Below are 22263 nucleotides of genomic sequence, written 5' to 3' on the forward strand. Positions count from 1 at the left end.
TATCAGGGATGATCTAGACAGTATTTGGTCCTGCCATGAGAGCGGGGGACTGGACTTAATGACCTCTCGAGGTCCCTTCCAGTCCTAGTATTCTATGATTCTATGATAACCATTTCAAGAGTTTAAATCTAATCCCTTGGTAGTATCTTAGTTAACTTTCTTTCCAATTTATTTCTGAAATTTTGAGATTTTCTGTTACTTTTTTTCCCTTTGAGTTGTCCTGTTTTTCTTATCTGTCTATGGCAGCTTGTTTACTGTCTAAGCAAAGTAGGAGGATATGTATGTGTAGGGAGGTGCTCACTTCAGGAACTTTTATACCCTTCTCCTTATTTTCATGTAAGCATAGCAAAAACTCTCCCTTTGGGTTTGTGTAAGAATCAGGTTGATTGCTGCTACTCTTTCACAGGATCCATGTCTTCATGGATAGTCCCTATGGCCATGTCTACACTAGAAAATTATTTTGAAATAATAACTCCCAAAATAACTATTTTAAAATAGTGTGTCCACGCTACAGGGAAGCCTCAAAATTAGTCCGAGGCTTAGTCTTAATGTGGACACGGTATCTCAACTTAGAGCCCCAGGAAGCGCAGAGGGTAATTACTTTGAATGACTCTGGAGAGCAGTTATTTTCAAATAACAGCAGCAGAGAGTCCACACTACCACTATTTTGAAATAACTATTTCAAAATAAGCATTATTCCTTGTGGAAAGCAGGAGTTATTATTTCAGAATAACCAGCCCCTTATTTCGAAATATGGGTTTGGTAGTGTGGACGCTCTACTTGTTATTTCTAAATAAGGGGCGTTATTTCAAAATAACACCCTAGTATAGACCAGGGTGGGAGACTTTTTGTCTTATGAATGTACAGCCTAGTAATGAATATAAAATATTTATTTAATCATCTTTGTTCTTCTTGAGCCAGAAAAGCATCAGATAACTTTCAAAGTTGACTTTAACTTTGTTTTTATTCAGTCTATTTTCTGAAACAGAAGACAGAACTATGTAGCACTTTAAAGACTAACAAGATGGTTTATTAGGTGATGAGCTTTCGTGGGCCAGACCCACTTCCTCAGATCAATATGTGGAAGAAAATATTTAAGGTTTAACAGGAAACTGAATTCTGTTTTCAAAAACTCCAAACACTCCTGTTCTTTATACAAACATTTTAGATTTCAAAACAGTCTTAAAATTAAATAATACTTGAAAAGTTTTCAGCTAAGTCATTGATTTTACATTATAATTTTTGGAACAATTATTTTATCTTCCTCAAATTGGGTAAGGCTTTGATTGCTCACTGATAGTAAATAAAACTTCTTAGCAGTTACATAGTTACTCGGTGCTCCCCCAGAGGGGGTGGGACCAGAAGCTTGTGTGCTCTCAACCCCACTCCTAGGGAATCCCCAGCCACCTTGAGCCGATTTGCTAGGGTAGCTGGTTTAAAAATCGGCTCCTCACAAAGACCGGCTTCATCCTGCCATCCCATGCTGCTGCCTGTCTGATACAGAGGCAACAGCGCAGATCAGCAGCAGCCGCTATCTACAGGGGGCCCAATCTCCCTGCGGACAGAGGCTGTTCCAGCATCCCATCTACTACAGAGGCAGCAGCGTGGGGTGGCAGGAGGTCTCCCTGCACAGACAGGCTCACACCTGCTGCCTCGCACTGCTGCCTCTGTATCAACAATACCTATTGTTCCAAGCATCAAGGTTATAATGTATGTGTAGCTATAGCTGAAAATTCATTAAAGGCATACACAAACTGTATCTACCAAATGTAAAATGTTACATCATTTTTGCATCAAAATTGGTTTCTCTCCTACATTTAGGAGGCCCTTGTAAGATGGGGCCCTGAAAAGTCAGAACTATGTAGCACAGACAGAACGGAATGGCATAATCTGATGTAATGACTTCCAGCTGTCTGATGTGATCTGTTCCCCTAAAAGTCTGAAATGGGAAAGACCATCCCCGTAGAGTGTGAGATGGGAGGGGGAAGGGTGGTCCAGCATAAGATCCTGATGGTGGAGTGAATCATGGTGTTTGATCAGTATAATAACGACCATTTAGAGGCAGTTGCCAGTGGTCGCAGTGGATGACGAGTCTTTATTGTGCCATCTAGATCTTTTCTTGGGCAGTTCTACCATCCTTTGGTATGTATGGAACTGGAAAGGGTGAGATGTTTAGATTGGCTGTGATCTGCTGAATATCCTTGGGTTAAAGGAATATAGATGTTTAAGAATCAAAGAGTTAGACTTCAATAGATTCCTGGAATGAAGTCTTTTCCAACTATCATGAACCTTTTTATTCTATAGTTCATAAATCACTTTTCTGTATTGACCTTTTCTGTATTGACCATTACCATTTCCAATACTTTAGGCTCATGCTTTAGATTAAAATACTTCCCAATTGACAATTAAATAATTCCTTGATTGGAATCTTACTACTCACTCTGGCAACACATTAGTGTATAAATCTAGTAGGGATGTACACTCCCATTTAATTGGTTAACCAGTTAAACATAGTGGCTGTGTCTACATTGGCACCCCTTTACGGAAAAGGGATGCTAATGTAGACTTTGGAATAGGAAAATCCGCGGGGGATTTAAATATCCCCCGCGGCATTTGCATTAACATGGCTGCCGCTTTTTTCTGGCTTGGGGAAAAGCCGGAGAAAAGCACCAGTCTAGACGTTATTCTCCGGAAAATAAAGCCTTTCAAGTAGGAATAAGAAATCCTCCGGAAAAGGCTTTATTTTCCGGAGAATAACGTCTAGACTGGCGCTTTTCTCCGGCTTTTCCCCAAGCCAGAAAAAAGCAGCAGCCATGTTAATGCAAATGCCGCGGGGGATATTTAAATCCTCCGCGGATTTGCCTATTCCAACGTGCTACATTAGCATCCCTTTTCCGGAAGGGATGCCAGTGTAGACACAGCCAGTATGTTCCCCTCTGCCCCATTAAAGGTGATTACCAGTTAACCTTTCACATCGCTTGAATGTAGACTGCTTTTGATCTCCAATTAAGAATTTACACTTTAAGGACAGCAAAATAACCATTTGTGTGCCATCCTGGTATCAATCATTACTCTCCCTGGCCTTTTGGGGAATATTTCAGATTGACTTAATAAAAATCAACCATTTATTTATAAAGCATTAAAAGGGATGAGTACACAGTGCAATATTACAAACCTCATGCCAGTGCCAATATCACACTAGGTCATGAGGTGCACATCTGTTTGAGTGTAAAGAAAAAAAACAATTATTTTCCTAATAGATCAGAAGGAAAAGGGGGTAGGGCATAGGGGGTGGGGGAGACAGAGTCCAGTGTTAAGAAAAGACCTTAGAAAATTATTACAATTCATTCCTGTTTCCAAGAGTAATATCCACAGGATGGTTTTGACTAAAAATGAGATAATCTGACATACAAAGATATCAGTTTTACACTGTCTATTGATACAGTTTACCTTATCTGTGCAATATTTCTTCTGATTTATGAGGACTAATCAAGTCAGTAGAATCATCCTGAAACACTCCAAAGGCAATTTATCTCCAGCTGAGTATGAGTCGGTTTTCTTAATAAACCTGCTGGCAATCCATTAGAGAATGGTGTACAGGATGCAAACTGGAATGAATGTACTTGATAGGATTTGAAAACCTTATAATCTATAACTGGAGGAACTAAAGTGATCTCTAATAGAGAAGGAAAACAGACAAAATTGATTAACTAGAAAAATGGATAGTGTCTGAACTGCCACCTGTACCTCTTTACCTAGCCAAATGTCGGGGGGGCTCCCCCCTGACTTGGGGTTGCCACCCCCATCCAGGGCCTAGTTCGGCCCACCTGGGCCTAGTCCTCAAAGTAGAATGCCCCTCTCTTAGGGGAAATACGGCCCACTGGCCTAGTTCCAAAGTACAACGCCCCTCTCGTAGGGGAAATATGGCCCACTGGCCTAGTTCCAAAGTACAATGCCCCTCTCGTAGGAGAAATACGGCCCACTGGCCTAGTTCCAAAGTACAATGCCCCTCTCATAGGGGAAATACGGCCCACTGGCCTAGTTCCAAAGTACAATGCCCCTCTCTTAGGGGAAATACGGCCCACTGGCCTAGTCCTCCGGATGCCGGCTCTGCAGCCTAGTCCTCTGGCTGAGCGTCCCACTCGCCGGGGTTCTGGGCAGGAGGGGTAGGGGGGCCCGGGCCCCGGCGAGTGGGACCCAGGGCCCTGTCAGTGGCGGGTGGCTCCCACCACTGGCTCGGCAGGGGCTCCTCCCCGCAACGCGCCCTCAGGGGCTTTTCCAGCTCCTTGCCCTGGGTCGCTTCCTCCCCCCTGCCCCCGGCCGGCAGCGGTCCCACCTGTCGGCGTTGGGCGGGTGGCTGTAGCGGCACTTCCCCCATCAGCGTCGGGGTTGGCGTTCAGCCGTCCCGTCGACTCCCCCCTCGGCAGTTGGGTGCTCCCTCTGCCTCTAGCCGTAGTCTGCCCCTTCTGAGCAGGCCAGCAGCCTTTTATACCTATGCTCCCCTTGGAGCATGCCCAGTAGGGCTGTGCGGGTGGGGCCCTCTCCGCCCCCGGCACCAGGTGGTTTCCCTGGGCTTGAGTGCGGGGCGGGGCTGCCCCGTCACACCAAATAAAAATGATTAGGTAACTATTGTACATAATAGTACTTCTGAGACTTATTTATCATTTTACAGAACTCACAACTGTAGTAGGTACTCCATAAAAAACGTCATGATCTGATTAGATCCTCTCTATCCATCATGCTGAAGTTGGGTGTGTATCTGTGAGGAGTGTGGGTACTAAGGTCTTTTTTAATGAGCTAGTGGTACCGCGTGCTTTCAACTTATGACCCGTACCAATTACTGTTTTGCAGTCGGTACCTAGCACCAATTACTGTTCTACACCTTGGCTTATTACCAGTTATTATTTTGCATGCTAGCCACATTAGTGCCAAGTTCTGTGAGCAGAGACCTGCCTCTTGCTCACAGCTTAGCTTTGCTTTATGTTAGCCATGTTTTGGTCCATTATTAGCTGGGCCTCAGGCCTCAAACCAGTCCTGTGCTACATGGACCTATGTTTTAGGCCTTGACCTTAGTACAGTGGTTTCTTACTCCAACTTCTGTAACTCTCATTTCACGAGGAGTAAAGGGAGTCGAAGGAATAGTGTTCTTCCTTTGACTTCCTGTTGTATAGACAACGCCAAAAGCCAGGTTAAAGTACTTATGCTGTTCTTTCAATGTGCAAACAACACATTTAGTTCTTTGTTACAAGACAGAATTTAAAATAAAATAAAAATAAAAACTGTTCTAAGAAGAAAAAACTTTAAATAATGTAGAAATACAGATGAGAATCAAACTCTACAGGGAGAGACTAAATCCATAGACAAATCAGAGATTGCACAGATAATTCTAGTGTGCTGCTCATGGCAATTTTGACATCATACTGTACATTGACAAGCATAGATTGGAGAAATAAGGTGCTTCTATAGAGTTCCTAGGTGCACCTATAACATTTAATCCCAATTCCCAAAGTCACAGTATAAAAGCAGTAATTAACAGTAACCATTAACAGTGGGGAAATAGCTCATCAGGAAATGCTCAGTTTCACTGTCACGAAAATGTGGAAATGCAAATCAAGTAAGAATGGAAATTTCTTTTAAATCACATCTAAGGATAAATATGCATGACATGTAACAAGAGATACCTTCTTTTAGTACTAGTCAAATTAGCTGCTATGGAAGATACACTCCTCTGCTTAATGCAAATGATGAGCTAAAGCTACTTCTTATCACTTTATCATCTCACCTTTTGCACTGTAGATTCCTTTTATGACTAGCTCTGTATACATTGAAAAAATATTTCAAATGACTATTTGTTTTCTTATAATTATTATAGATGGATGAAGCCCTACTTGTTTAACATTCTTCCAATTAGGTATCACAATAAGTAATACTGTTTTACTTCTAAGAGAAATAAGATATATTTTCTCACACACACTTTATGCAGTATATCATTATTACATTTAATCATGACACTCTTTTATAATAATCAGATGGAAAACATATTTGAGCCCGAGTCTTAAAATGAGTGACCACATGAGCTCCTGAAAACAAGGCCAGGAGTACATTAAAAGAATGGGGCATTATTAAAGATCTTAGTGCTTCATCATAGACAATATAATGACCAGAAAAAAGGTCCTAGTGCCAGAATTGTAAAAAACTAGACTCTACAGTGGGGAGAAAAGTGACCACTATTCCCATTGAACAAAATTGACATTAATGGTGCTTCCACCCATACCGAGTCTGGGTGGCAATATACACCTACTTTTGCCATGGCTTATAAAATCACACCTAATTATACAAATCCAGCAAGGTGCTAATTCATCCATACATGCAGCAGGTGAAGGATACAGCTGGAGAATTTATTTGGGACTAGAGTGGTGTGAAATATTTTTTTTAGCAAATAACATTCTGGATAGATTCATTGGTGGGGGGGGAGGGCACCAAAACAATTTTGTCAAGTCAAATTCAGCAAATAGTTTCATCCGAAAAAACCTCCCCTGAAAATAAAAATTTCAGAAATAACAAACATTCTTTTTTTTTTTTTTAAAAAGAACAATTTCAAAATGCCATTTTGAATTGGCATTTCATTTACAAGTGTTGATTTGGACACTGAAAACATTTCATTTCAGCCCAAACAAAAATGTTAGATTTTCATTTCAGCCAAAAAACATACTAAATCCCCCAAAAGCCAATTTTAGTTCAAAAGGAACCTATCCACCGTGACCCCAAAGTTTGGCCACCAAACAAAACATCTGTTATTTACTCAACTTTCTTTGGGAAACTGGAAGCAGGAGAGAAATGGCTGTTGACACACAAAGATGGGTCAGTAACTAAGTAACAATTATTGATTTGTCCAACAGGTTTTCATAAACATTAAAATAAAGATGAGGTCTGTATTACTAAATAGCCATGAGAAGGCAGCAGGATGGGAAGAACAAGTTGTTCTCCATGGGAAGAACAAGTTGTTGCAGCAGCACTTAGGAGTCTGTTAAAGAAGAAGAAATCCTGGCAGGGGCATGTCAGCTTGAGCTCTCCTGAGCAGCCTACATTCTTCTCCACATTCCAACAGCTGCCTTTTCCATTCAGAGTCTGAGGCTATCAAGTAGTTCTCCTGTTCCTGCCTTTGGGGCTGAAGCCAGGATTCAAACACACTCTCTTCCTCCATCCACACCCTTAAACAAAGATGCTTGAGACAGCTGAGACTGAACCTCCACCCATTCCTTCTCTAAAATTCATCTGTTGTGTGCCTCCCACTCTAACACAGAATGAAACTTTTCTAGCATAATATCCTGTGACAGAAGTAACATATATGTGAATAGAGACCTTTCATACACTGTTGGGCTGTGTCTACACTGGCCTCCCTTTCGGAAAAGGGATGCTAATGTAGCACTTTGGAATAGGCAAATTCGCGGGGGATTTAAATATCCCCCACGGTATTTGCATTAACATGGCTGCCGCTCTTTTCCGGCTTGGAGATAAGCCGGAGAAAAGCGCCAGTCTAGACGTGATTCTCCGGAAAATAAAGCCTTTTCCGGAGGATCTCTTTCAAGTAGGAATTTGCCTATTCCAAAGTGCTACATTAGCATCCCTTTTCCGAAAGGGAGGCCAGTGTAGACACAACCTTGTTTTTATTTCTTGAGATGTTTTAAGCAACTTCTTTTATTAACATGCCGCTTTCAAAGATGAGCTAGGTCATAAATATCAAAATTACTCAATTGTATTGTTTGCAATAACAATATTTAGTCATAATATATTAAATTTATTTTTTTAATTTCATTGATGGATGAACATTGAATGGCCTGTTGTTGCTAGGATCTAGTCATTTTAATAAAGTTTAGGTTCATCTTTATTGTAAACTGCTGACAATCAGTAATGAAACCCTGTAATCTTCAGCTTATTTTTATTTTTTTAATTCTTGTCTATGTTTTTACTAATTGGGAGACATCCCAGCCTTTTTATTCTCTAGTTTTTAAGATTGGATGTATGGATGTGTTTAGGAACAACCTGTAAAACTCCACAGAGTGAAAGCAACGCAAAGAAAGTTCACTAGGTTTAAAAAGCCCTAAAATAGTCTAAAAAGATATTAATTAAAAGTGTTCTGCATTCTGTTTTTGAGCATCCAAAGAGACTTGAAACTTGAAACTCTCAGCTGTAAACTGAAAAAAAGAGTTCTACTTATACTTGTCAGTGATCTTTTAAGGCATGTATTGTATTGTCTCTGTTTAAGGAGTAGGGAAGGAAAGGGTTAGCCACTACACAACTGACATCTAAGAAAAGAAGCTAAGAGACAGTGGTTTAGACTGGGGAAGTTAGATATCGAGTAATTGACTAATTGCATAACTGAATTAATTATTAGCGGTTACATGACTATTGGATAGTCCTTGGGGGTGGGGCTGGCAGCTAGTGCACTCCCAGCCCCACTCCTAGGGAGCCCCCTGTCACCCTATGCTGTTGCATCTGTATCAGTGCGTGGTGGCAGGCAGGAGCCAGTCTGCAAGGGGAGCTGATTTAAAAGCCGGCTCCTCCCAAGCCATGTCTTCCCTCCGGCTTCTGCCTCCACAGAGGCAGCAGTGTGGGGTGGGAGGGCTGCCAAGGAACAGCCTGTCCCAGCAGGCCCAGGCTCACTGTGAACAGGGGCTGCTCCATGGCAGCTTCCCCTGACCCCCATACTGCTTAAAAGGCGACTCCCCACCCAGCACTGGCTCCTGTCTGTCCCCCCCTTCCCCCGCCTCTGTGAGGCAGCAAACGGGAGAGAGGGGGAAGGCAATTCCATGGAGCCAGCATGTGTGGAAAGCTGGCTTAAAAGCTGGCTTCCCTCCTGCCTGCCCCACTCACTCTCTGAACTGCTGCCTCTCTATCAAAGACAGCAGCATGGGGGTAAGAAGACAGGTGGCTCTGCAGGAACTGATCCTAATGAGAAGATGGCTTTAAAGACCCATGGGCACCGGCTTCCTGTCCCTTGATGCCCCTGATACAGAGGCTTATTGGTTAATCATGTAGTCAACTACACGTTGACATCACTAGTTTAGATTTAAACTAATACTTGTTAAATATTTAGTCATCTTCAAGTTATCTATGCAAGAAATGTCTGTCTAGCTGAGAGTCCGTTTGTTCAATAACTTCTCTAAAATGTAAGAGATAAGACAACCAAATTTGGTATGCTGCTTCCTCTTATCATAACTTAAAGCAAGGCCAGGGTTTGACTATGCCAGGAAAACTGGAAGTAGCTGGATTGGGACTGTTTTCTCCATCATGGAAAGGGAGGGGGCAAAGAGAGAAGGGACACCATACTGAGAGTGGTTACTAGGGACAGTAAGCACAAAGGACAGCTAAACTGCAGAATAACCACTAGGGGCAACAGCACCAGGTAGAGTGGCTGGCTGGGGATGGGGCTCCACATCCAAGTAAGTAGCCTCACTGTCCCAAGCCCCTCCCCCTGGCCGTTGCCTGCTGCGCCACACGCCCCCCCACCGGCTAGACACCCTGCCATGGCCTCCAAGGAATGATGCCTGTGGCACTGTCCTGGCCACCTCTCTCCCCACAACAAGGCAGGGGAGCAGCATCCTCTTGAGACTGTCACCTGATATGCTGAGACCCAACATAGCTTACTGTCCATGACAACCTCAGCATCCTGTAACCCTCTCTTGCTGAGCCCAGCTGTCCAGCTGGCTTCAGCAGAGGGACAGGGAAAGGGCCTCACCCTCAAGGCTGGAGACACAGACTGAAAGCAGTACAGTGTGCAACCTTTTCCCAGCACTCAACTATACAGCCCCCGTGAGAGCTGAACCCTAGATAAACTGTCTTTTGCTGTACAGAAGTCCCCACAAAATAAGCTCATGAAAATTCACCCTCTTTTTCAACGTAAAGAGATATGCACAGACTCCTTGCTCCCCTGCCCCGGTAACAATTCATAGACTCATAGACTTTAAGGTCAGAAGGGACCATTATGATCATCTAGTCTGACCCCCTGCACAGTGCAGGCCACAGAATCTCACCCACCCCTTACACTGGGTTTATTACTAAACAAAAGTTATTTTATTAAGTACAGGCTGCACCTCTAAAAATCAGAACTCTCTGTTCCAGAAATATCCTTGGTCCAGCATGGATGCTACTGGACCAGAGAGCCTGGGAGCCAATAGCAGGAGGACCAGTGCCCCCACTGGGGCCAATGGCAGTGGAGCTGGAGCCAAACAGCAGTGCTGGAACCAGACCAGAGAACCCTGGCAGCCCTCGGCAGTGCAGGGCTGGGAACCCTGGTCGCCTACAGCAGCATGGGGCCCAAGGCCGAAGAAGCCTAGCCACCAGAAGCAGCACGAAGCCAGGGGCTGGAAAACATCAGCCACCTGCAGCAGTGCAGGACCAATGAAATCTGGTCACTCACAGCAGTGCAGGAGTCAGAGAACCCCAGCAGCCTGTGGCAGTGTGGTATCATGGGCGGGAGAAGCCTGGCTGCCCACAGCAGCATGGAGCTGGGGGCTGGAGAATTTCAGCAGCCCACGGCAGCATGGAGCCGGGAAACCTGGCCACCTGCCGCAGTGCATGACCAGGGAATCGCAGCAGTGCAGGGCCAGAGAACGGTGGCCACCCATAGCAGCCCAGGGCTGGGGGGCCAGCAGCACAGACAGCCCATTTGCAGAGGGGGTAGAGAAGGCCAGAGGCAGGGGCCAGCTGGCTCAAGTCTGGTGTCAGGGGACAACTCCTCTGGTCCAGCAAATTCTCATTATGATGCCAGACCAGGGAGGTCCAAACTGTATAAAGGAAGGATCTAAATGGTCATAAGAGATAGCACACAAAATGAAGTAGGTTACTAAGTAAAATAAAACAGCACATGCAAACTAAGCTTAATACACTAAGGAAATTCCTTATTCAAAAGCAATTTTAATAAAGATTATTTAAAAGAATAGTCCATCCTATTATTTCACAAGACAAGAAGGACAGCTTTCATCAATTATATTAAGTGAAACCATTTTCACCATCCTCATTAAATATTACACACTCCCATTCCATGCTAAAATGATAATTATTTCCTCTTAGTATAATTCAGATAAGAACACTTACCTTTATGGTAACATTTCCTTTTGTTATTTTTCTCATATTGAAACCTACTGTAGGAATCATATCTTCTGTGAACTGCCCTGACTGAAAACAACACAAACAAAAAAGAGGTTATAACTAATATACTTAACAATGAAGGCATTCAGAATGTGTATTCTAAATAATCTTTCATTTTCCCAAATTAACTGAAAATTATGTAAATTATTTAAAATAATATGGACCAATGCTTTAACACACTATCCCACTTTTGTGAGAAAACCAAGTAATCTCTAGACTCTTGTTCCTAGACTGATTATCATGAGTAGTCAAAGAAATTCCTCACTCTTTATCTGGTTCCTTGAAGGGGAGAGGGACCTAGAACCTGCAGGCTGGATCCAGCTCATGGCATGCCTTGATCTGTCAACAATGCTCAGGGCTCCCTCCCAATTACCATGAGGCCTTGACAACACTAGGACATTTCTCCTAAAGTACCTCATCATTGCTACCATGGATTCATCTCCACCAAAGGGAATGATGCTCTGGGAACATCCGGCAGCACAGCTAGAGTGGGCTAGAGTGGCTTCCGGCACCACAGCTGGCAAGTATGTTCCCTGCATCCGTGTGTGTGTGTGTGTATGTTCATACACCCCACCCCTCCCCCCACCCAGGTGCAGGAGGGATACCCATGTACGCACAACAGTGAGAATGCTAATGTGTGTGGTGATGAAGGGAAAAACTGGTATTTTGAGTAACTTTGTGTTGGAAGCACCATTTACCCTCAAGTTCTAATTATTACTACCATAAGTGGAGCTGAACAATGATACCTTGGGAAATTTTAGGAAAATACATTGCTACAATAAAGGAACAGAGGGTTTTTTTTCTAAAGCAATCTTTACCATAGTACCTAACAACTAAAACAGACAGACCATGAAAGAGGAATGGAAAATGAGAATCTATGTAATGGACTCCATGTCCTCTCCATCCTCCACTTCCAAAAATGTAAAACCAACACCTTTAATAAATATAGTAGACATTTTGTCCCACTAGCAACATTATACTGGAGTTATTTTCTATGCCACTTGACAGCTGACTGATTCCTAATGCTATTACTGATCACATCAGACTTGTTGCATCTTACCCCTGCATTAACTGGGGTTAAGAGGATAACATTTCATCATTCATATCGTTTATCAACCAATTATGGTGAACCAGTTTTAGTCTACGGCAGCGGTTCTCAAAACTTTAGCAATCCAAGGTAAGTATATTAAAAGGAACGTAATTCACTAATCGTGTAGTCGATAAAATTTGTATCAACTACATGATTAGTCAACAAGGGAAGGTTTGCTCAGTCCTGGCTTGCGCAGGGTCTGGGAGTTACCCCCATTGGAGCACTGCAGTTTAAATGTAGTAAGATCTGGACGCACAGGCAACCCAGCTCCTACTACATTTAAACTGCAGAGGAGCAGCAGTGGTCGGTCCCAGACCCAGCGCAAGCCAGAACTTAGCAAGCCTAGCTCAGTCCTGGCTCATGCTGGGTCCAGCAGCCCCTGTCCCTGCTGGGACCCTCTGTGGATTGGGGCTACTCTGCGGGATGGGGAGCAGACCCCCCTGCAAGCTGCAGTCTCTGATAAAGGCAGCAGCGTGAGGGAGCAGGTGGCAGCACAGAGACCGTGCTGGGGGGAACTGGCTTTTTAGCCAGCTCTTCCCAGCACCAGTTCCTGCTTCCTCCCCCCTTGCTGCCTCTGATACAGAGGCAGCAAATGTGTGTGTGGGGGGGGGGGAAATACGAGTAGTCGAGTAGTGGGACTCAACTAACCGATAAGCCTAGTTTTATCAGGTAATTGACTACTCGTTTACATTCCTAATCCAAGGATCCCCTCCCTACCACCACCACCACCAGCACACAGAACTAGTGCAGCTTCCAGCTGCTGGCTCCACACTGCTGCCTGAATGTATGTCCCTGCTGCCCCTGGATGGGAATAGGGGAATCCTGGGAGCAGTGCACGGAGACACACACACACCCCACAGGGCTACGGGGAATGCACATGCTGCCCTTGGTGCAAAGCGAGTGGCTGGAAGCCACTCTAGCCCCACTGCCCTGCTGGTAGTGGTGGCAGTGGACCCCACAATATTTTAAATCACCTAGGGGCAACAGGCAGAGCTGGGGAATGCATGCAGGGGAGCACACAGGAGCAGCATGACCCCCAGAGCAGCTGCCAGAAAGGAGTAACCTATGTATGAGCTGTACCCTCTAATGCCCCTCCCAACCCTGCACTCCCTCATACAGTCTGCATATTCTCCCCTCACCACTTTTGCCCCCAAACTCGTGCACCCCCTCCAGCCCTCAAACCTCCCTCCCAGAGCCTGTACATCTCACCCCTTCTGCATCCCTAACCCCTGTCCCAGGCCAGAGCCTTTACCCAGCACCCAGACTTCCTCCCAGATCCTAACCACTCAACCCTCTTGCACATAAACTCCCAGAACCTACACTCCCCCTTACGGCTCAATGCCCTGCCCCAGTCCAGAGTCTGCACCTAAATTTCCTCCCAGAGCCTGCATCCCTCCTCCACCCAAATTCCCTCCAAGAGCCTTAGGTAGGTGGAGTGAGGAACTTTGGGAGTGAGGAGTGTGGGCTCTGAGCAATGTGGGCACCACCAAAATTTTAGCAAACCTGCCACCTATTTGTTTCAAGTGATGTAAGAAGCCTGAAGTGAAGAGAATATGTTTGATAAAACAGATTATTCCTGCAAAGACCCACAAACTACATATCTTATTTGTGTAAATATTTAGGGGTGTGCAGATAGATATCCTTATTCTATCATATTTCAATACAACAAACAACAGTCTGAAGACGACAAAAGACTTGATGCCTGGGGATTTGAAATAAACATTTTAATCACTTCCAAAGCCAGAAGTGATCGCCGTGATCACCTACTCTGAGTGGCTGTGTTTGTAATACAAGCCTCCAAATATGGTGTCACAGATGTTTTGAGACACTTAATTAAATGCCTCCAAATACAGTGGGACCCTGACAAGAATCTCTGAATCTACTGCAATACAAACAACATCCTACCATTCTTTTTTACAGTCCATCACAGTTTGGGTTTAACAGACTCAGCCTTTTTTCCCCCGCTCAACTGCCCCTCTCCCACACATACACTTTCAATCCCCTTCCCTCACGTCTATTACATTCAAAAATAACCCACTGTAAATCACTCTATCCTGGACTGTTTACTCCAGAATTGGTTCCCAACGAACCCTTCTCTATCATAATACCTTATCTCCAGATTGGACACAATACATTAGCTTGTCCATAACTGCAATATATGCCCTTCACCATGTTTTCTGATTTGGGAAAAGCGATTTATCTCATAATATTCTTCTTAAACTGCATCTGTGCTGACAAAAATCAGACATATAATGTTTCACTAATGCATCTCCACTGTTTGCAATGGCAGATACTGTAGCTTACACTGTGCACTTTTTTTTGTACCACCAAATTGTCTATTCTATTCTAATTAGAAATATATAATATAACAAAAAGTTGAGAGTCCTGTCTATGCTCCACTTCCAACATTGCTACCACTGGTTGAGGTATGAAGTGATGACTTATAGCCATAGGCTATGTCTAGACTGGCATGATTTCCCGCAAATGCTTTTAACGGAAAAGTTTTCCATTAAAAGCATTTGCGGAAAAGAGCATCTAGATTGGCATAGACACTTTTCCGCAAAAGCACTATTTGCAGAAAAGCATCCATGCCAATCTAGATGCGGTTTTGCGCAAAAAAGACCCAATCGCCATTTTTGTGATCGGGGCTTTTTTGTGCAAAACAAAAACAAAAAAAAAGCATTTGTGCAAGAGGGCTTTTGCCTGAACAGGAGCAGCATAGTATTTCCGCAAGAAGCACTGATTTTAGATAGTAGGAGGACAGTGTTCTTGAGGAAATTCAAGCGGCCAGTGTAGACAGCTGGCAAGTTTTTCCGCAAAAGCAGCTGATTTTGTGGAAAAACTTGCCAGTCTAGACGCAGCCACAAAGTTTGCTAATGTAAATGTAGTCAAGAATCAAACAGCACTGTTTCTCAGCCAAGTTGTTCTCCTCTAGCCTATAGCAAAAGGTTTATAGTTTCTGCCAATCCCAGTGTACCCACAGAGAGCATCATAAACATGCTGATAATGGGAAGCCAACTGCTTGTAAATCATTAAGCACTAACACTGGTGCTGTCATTTTATTGTAAGACTATTTCCATTTTTGCAATGGTTGCAAGTAGCAAGATGATTTATTGTTTGCCAAGTAAGAACTCCCAAGGGCAGAGCAAACCCTTGTGAGCTGAATGCTCCTCAGAGGTCTAGCCTAACAGCAGCAGGGCTGAGGCCCATCAGAACACCAGATATCTCAGCAAACTGCCTTTTACAATCTGAACTGCAGACATCCTTTTCTGCTTGCTGATTGATGGTTTTCTTCACAATTTATCCTCCTCCCAGTGGCCACACAGCTAGCCTCACTTTTCCATTGCTCTAAGCGTGTCTTCATCCTTCCATCCTTTTTTCCCTAGTATCCTTCTTTCTTCCTCCTCTTCTCATCCATCCTATCCCGCACAGCCATTTCCTTCACCACACCTTGGTCCCTAAATTATAAAATAAAACAAACGAACAAAAGCCCTGGGCCTAAAGTTGTATGCTTATCATCTCCATCCCAATCATTTGCCTATATGTTGTATCTCTTCCTTCCGTGCTTCCTCTGGTTTTTGTCTTCTTAAACTGCCGTCTTCTCAGGGTAGGGACTGACTCTTCAAGAGTCTAGCCCATTATGGGTGATACTGCAATATATATTAGTAATAATGACAGACAAAATGGAGACAATAGGATGCATTAGGAAGTCCAAAGAAAAGATTAACTTTTAGTAACAATAGATAGATTAGTTGATCAGTACACACTCACAAACAAAGCTGGTTGAAAGTTTTCTTCCACAACAATTTTCCATCAAAAACAAACAAACAAAACCCACTGATTTGATGGAATCAGAATGTTCAAGGGGAGAATGTGTCAATGACACTGAAACTTTTCACAGAAGTCAGGAAGTCCAGCTGATCAGCAGCTCCTCAGCTCTCTAGTTGCTGGCCAGCATGTCTGTTACCTAGTTCCCTGGCTGCTATGACATAATAATATTGTCAGAAACTTTCAACTTTATATTACATTGCAATCAACAAAACTTTTATGTAATGTTATAAAGTCAAAACTAAATGTTTTGACCTTATCAAACAAACCAAAATGTTTTGACGTGATCAAAATAAAGTGTCATTTTAATTATTCCAAAATGAAATTACGGAATTTTGCTCCAGCGGACATTTTGAAAAATTATTGTTTCATTCCTATTCTAAATATATTTTGGAATTTCCACAAAATGGGTATTCCAGCTCTATTTCAAACAACTCTGATATTCAGTTTGTATCTTTTTGGCATCAGGGAAGCAAGTCTTTAGGAAGGACCTGAATGTGAAGACTGATGGCTTGAAAATCTGGGGGCAACATCTTCACAACCCATGAGATGAACAGTCAGCAATCAAACATACAGGGTTTGATAAATGTGATAAATCAACTGCTGAGCACTCGCCCATTGACTCAGTACTCCAGCACAACAAGGAGCATAGGAGGAGTCAACAGGAGAGCATAGTAGGTAGATCTAGGTATGTCTTAGTATGTATACTAGGCCTGAGATACAGAATGCATTCTAAACAAAGGGACAGAATGGAATAGTGGGAATGGTAGGAGAGGAACAGGACATTGACTCCAGCAACATGTGAGGAGGATACATACTACTATAAATCAGACACAAAAGCTGATGTAAACCTACTAAAGGTAATGAGAAAAAAAAATAAAACAATGCAATGGACAAGCAGTAGACAAAGAAGGGATTCAGTGAAGATTAAAGTCCCAATGATAGACAAGAAAATTATTTTATCAGGTGCATATTAGCTAGATAGGCGGTCTTGATGTGAGGATTTATATAAAAAAGTACTGTTTCATTGTAAAAAAAAAAGACTCTTTGTACAATGTATAAATATCCTTTGCCTGGGATCTGCAATGAGATGGGTAAGCCTGATAATCAAAAAGCTATTTTTTGGTCTCTAACTTTAACCTCACATATGTTGTTGGTGTAATATTAAAGCGATTGCAAAATGGTTACTGTCCCAGTGTTCTTCCCAACCCCCACTGGCTACAAGAGATCTTATGACAGGATGAGGACTTCACCACAGACAATTATACTCTCTTGTGAGGGGGCTGGGAGGTGAAAAAGGAGGAAGATAAGTGCCTGGCATTCGGCTACAAGGCACTAGAAATCCTAACACAGTTTCTAGGATCCATCTATTTCCCAGCCGCAGATACCAATCACATCCCCCATGTACTATTGTACACTGCCCCCCGGGATCGCTCCCAGGAGGGAAACCACCCACATCCCGCGGGGCTGGGGGCCTGCTGCATCCAAAGCCAGGGACAGACCTTCCGCCTTCATTTCGCCCAACGAAGAACAGCCCCAGGAAGCCCTCTCGCACCAGCCCAGATGAGACCCCCTTAAAGAGAGTCAGCGCCACCCTAGAGACACTGACCCCATCGATCCCAGACACAGAACTCCCCCGCCCGCCGGGGCGCCCTCCCGTCTCATTAGAGGCGCCACCTCCCCTCGAGACAGAGCCCCCCCGCTCTCAGACACAGGTGCCCCCCTAGAGCCAGAGTCCCCCCCACCGCACTAGAGGCCCAGCTCCCCCGCCCCTCCCGAGCTAGGGCCCACCCGCCTCATCAGACAGCCCCCCCCCCCCCCCCCAGGCGCAGGCCCCTTCTCCCGGGGAGCGGCCGCCGTACCGCCAGCACGGTGAGCAGGGTGGTCTTGCCGGAGTACTGCAGCCCCACCAGGGTGAGCTCCATCTCCTCCTTCCAGAAGAGCGAGCGCAGCCACTCCAGCAGCCGCGCCACCAGCGCCAGCATCCCGGCCAGCGCCCCGACCCGCCCCCAGCTCTGGCGGCACCGCGGGCTCCGCGGCGCTCGGGTGCGGGGCGGTGGCGGCGGCTGCCCTGGGGACCGCGGCACCGGAGCTGGAGCAGCTGCGCGAGGAGACGCACGTGATCCCTGCCACCGCCCTTCTCCCCCGGCTGCCGCGGGCTGAGTCGCCGCAGACTGGGAGGGGCTCGGGACGGAGCGGCCGGGCGCGGCACCTGGGCTGCGGGAGGGAGGAGGGGAGAGTGCGAGCTTGGGGGTGACAGGCTGGGAGCCCTTCAGGCTGTCACCGAGGGGCAGGGCCCAGGAGTCATCTGAGGGGCGGGAGGGTCACGTGAGGGCTGACAGGGCGGATCTATGGGAGGGGTCATTGAGGGGGTGACAGGATGGATCTGTGGGAAGGGTCATTGAGGGGTGACCGGCTGAGTCCCGTGGGGGGGTCACTCAGCGACTGGGGGGGTGTCACATGTGGGGTGCTAGGAGGGTCCCCTCATGGGAGTTGTTACTGTAGGGCAGGGATCACATGAGGAGGAAAAGAGTGGGTCCTCACAGGGTGGGCTCTCACTGGGGGCGGGGGTGGCAGATCATGTTGGGGCAAATAGGGTAGGTACTCCCATGGGGGGGTCACTAGGTGGCAAGGTACGGACTCTGTACAGGGGTGTTGTGCAGAGAATGCAGGGCCCAGTGGTTGGGGTCTTGTGGCACTCAGTTCTTCAGAGAATCCAGGATCACTTCCCCACTCTGCCACCGATTGCTTGTGTGATTTTAGCCAAGTCATTTAACCCATCTGTGCTTCAGTTCCCAATGGGTATTGCAGACCTGTCCAGCCTATAATATTTTTCATTAATATTATGAAAAACTCAGATATTACATATTGGAAGTGACATGCTAGAATGTGGTTTTTCACTATCACGAGGCTCTTATTTTTTTTTTTTTTTTGCAACTGATATACAAGCACACTAATACCACATTATTTTGACTCATAGTATTGCACAAAATCTTATATTTTCCCTACATACAAAATATATCACACACTATCTGAATGAGTATGTCAACCTGGAACTATTTATCGTTAACCTCACTGAAGTTATAATTAAACTTCTTTATTAGAATGAGGGAGATTGTGGGTTATGTGTCATTTCTCCTTTCTTAAAAGCAGAAGAAAATTCCTTTTGATAATGCATCTGTGGCTGACAGTAGAGCGAAGCTTTGTGGCATGATATGGTTGAGGTATCCCATAACATGGAATTTTCTGGCTTTTTAAGATTTGGGGGTATATCACACATTCTAAATTACATTTATTATCATAATGCACAGGGAACAAAAATAAGGTGGACAGTGTTAGGCACAGCGGGGAAGAAAGTAGTAGGCAGCCTTTGCCCTGCAGAGCTTAAAATCTAAACAGACAAAAGAGGAGAAAAGGATATAGCATGCAGTGGAGCGAACAACATAATGGCCTGCAAATGTCATGTTATATATGGGTGGCAGATATAACAGGCCATGGAAGGCTAAACCCTCTCTGGAACTGTTGCCACTGACTCACCACTAGTAAGACACCTATGCAATGGTGGCCCTACTACTTTCCTTCCTTGCTCCATCCCTTCCCCAAGACCCCCACTGCTTGCTGCTGCTGTCTGCCTGGTAAGACTTCCCCCACTGCACTGCCCTGTCCTTGTCTTTCCCTCCTCACTCCTTCTTCCCCCTCAGGGTGGGGGAGCGAGGAGGATTGTGGCAAGCTAGCGGTGGGCGGGCGGGGGGAGAGTCTGGCATGCCAGTGAGGAGACAAGTGATCCCTCCTTAGCATGGAGGTGAGGAGGGATACAGCAGAGGCGAGGGAACTGAGCAAGGAGAAGACTGAGGGGGTGGGGCCAGTAGCAGGCTGGAGGTGGAATATGGGGTGGGGGGGACTGAGGATAGAAGAGGAGGGACAGGGAGCTAGCCTACCCCAAGGAAAGCTTTACCAGCTACCCATGATGTTGTTCCATGAGTTTTCTTTAAAAAAAAACTTCTAAAGGTGGAATTTAGTTGGGGGGGGAGGGTATGTCTACACTACCCTCCTAATTCGAACTAGGAGGGTAATGTAGGCATACCGCACTTGCAAATGAAGCCCGGGATTTGAATTTCCCGGGCTTCATTTGCATAAGACGGGCACCACTATTTTTAAATCCCGGCTAGTTCGAACCCCGTGCCGCGCGCCTACACGCGGCACGGCGTAGCTAGTTCGGATTAGGCTTCTAATCCGAACTAGCTGTACTCCTCGTGGAATGAGGAGTACAGCTAGTTCAGATTAGGAAGCCTAATCCGAACTAGCTAGTCTGTGCCACGTGTAGCCGCGCGGCACGGAGTCCGAACTAGCCGGCATTTAAAAATGGCGCCAGCCGGCTTCCTGCAAATGAAGCCCGGGAAATTCAAATCCCGGGCTTCATTTGCAAGTGCGGTATGCCTACATTACCCCGCTAGTTCGAACTAGCGGGGGTAGTGTAGACATACCCGGAGTAACTAAGTTAAAGGGAAAGAAGACATTGAAAGGAGTTGAATGAGAGCACGAAGGGCAGGTGTGATGTGAAGCTCTGGTGAAGAGATAGAGAGCAGTGACACGAGATGGGGGAATATAGCAGAAAATGTCCTGTCAAAATTGGAGAAAAACTCTGCTGGTTTCAGTGTCAAACGGACACAGCTAATCTCTTTTCAACAAAGTTTTGTTTATTAAATGTCTATTATGAAATGATATTGCCTCATCCAGATATGCACATGATCAAATTGACTATCTGTGCAATCTTATTGCTGAATCTGACGCCATTGCCTCTCTGCTCATTGAGACTGTCATTCATCATGTTGTGTCTACATTTACATTTTAAGCCACCAGGAGTTGACACCTTTGTAGTATGTATCACCTAGAACAGGGGTGAGCAAAATGGCCTCTGCGGGTTGATCCTGCCTGCGGAGGACCTGCCAGTCCCCCACCCCCAGGCCATTCAGGGCCTAGGGAGCGGGGAGCATGCAGCGATTAGAATCAATCCTGGTGGTTGACTTTAAGACCTGCGTGCCCGAGGGCAGGGAGTGAGAGACTTCACGCTCCCCCAGACCAGTCAGGGCTTGGAGGTTGGGGGGAGTGCACAAAGTCTCCTCCCACCCTGCAAAGGTTGCAGTGCTTCTAAGCACTGCATGCTCCTTGCAGGATCAGGGCAGGGCGGGAGGAGACTTTGCATGATCTCCCCCACCGCCAAGCCCTGACTGGCCAGGAGTGGAGGGGAGCGTGCAACATTTGCTCCCACCGTCAGGGGCACAGGCAACTAGAGGGAAATGCCAGCTGTTCAGAACAGCTGGTGATTCTCTCTGGGAAGTGTGGGGCCAAAGACTTCATATGCCCACCCACCCCCAGACCAATCAGGGTCTGTGGGCAGGGAAGCAGGAAGTATCCTGTCCCCACCCCTTCAGCCCAGGGCCACTTCAAAAATTTCTAAAGTGTCCCCTGCTCAAAAATTATTGCTCAGCCCTGACTTAGTATGCTTTCAATACTGCAACAATAATAGATACTACCACAACCACATCTTTTCCTATTAACTGCAGAGACAGGTCTTATGAAATACAGGCAATTTAGTTCACAGGAATGGGCTGTGTGGAAAGCAGAGGTTATGATTTGCAGATGTAGTGGACAACCTGCAAAATGCAGGGTCTTCAGTTTGCAGGTGGGCTCTTTGAAAAACCACCATTTTGGTTCAAATAAGTCATGTAGAATGAAGCTATCTGAGTTCACATCAAGTAGGAAAATGTTGTGGAAAATTTGCGCAGGGCTTTTAAATACTTCGGTGACACAGAGATATTATGGTAATGGGGGCTTAAAACAACCTGAAGAGATATACAGCTACAGTACACTTTAACAATGAGCACTAGGAGGGCTATTTTTCTGTCATACAAGTAATAAATATCAGGACTGTCAGTTAACCTTTAACTCATGCAATTAACTCAAAAAATTAAGGGTGATTTAAACAATTGATCACAATTAATCACACTGTTAAACAATAGAATAATACCGTATTTTTCGGCGTATAAGATGACTTTTTATACTAAAAAACATCCCCCAAAAATCGGGGGTCATTTTATACGCCGTGTATAAACATACAGGCAGTCCCCGACTTGCAGGTACAAACGGGGCTTTTCTCGCCCCGGAGGACACGGACTGCGGGACCTCGCGGTCCC

At 45.3% G+C, this 22263-nt stretch overlaps 1 protein-coding gene across 2 annotated transcripts in view; it reads right to left on the bottom strand.

Annotated features, from left to right (window-relative positions):
* The window catches only part of LOC102459475 (ADP-ribosylation factor-like protein 8B), a 40927-nt gene extending 22573 nt beyond the window's left edge, over positions 1-18354 (bottom strand). The window contains exons 1-2 of one of the 2 annotated variants that reach the window (XM_075928478.1): positions 17932-18354; positions 11098-11178 (exon numbers count right to left, since the gene is read on the bottom strand). In XM_075928478.1, the coding sequence (XP_075784593.1) occupies positions 11098-11178; positions 17932-18054 (204 nt within the window). In that variant the 5' untranslated portion in view covers positions 18055-18354. The remainder of the gene's footprint in view (positions 1-11097; positions 11179-17931) is intronic. The other variant, XM_075928468.1, reaches the window with a different exon arrangement.
* Positions 18355-22263: the final 3909 nt, after the last annotated feature.

The sequence above is a fragment of the Pelodiscus sinensis genome, chromosome 1 (genome assembly GCF_049634645.1).
Source record: "Pelodiscus sinensis isolate JC-2024 chromosome 1, ASM4963464v1, whole genome shotgun sequence".
NCBI classification, from domain to species: Eukaryota; Metazoa; Chordata; order Testudines; family Trionychidae; genus Pelodiscus; species Pelodiscus sinensis.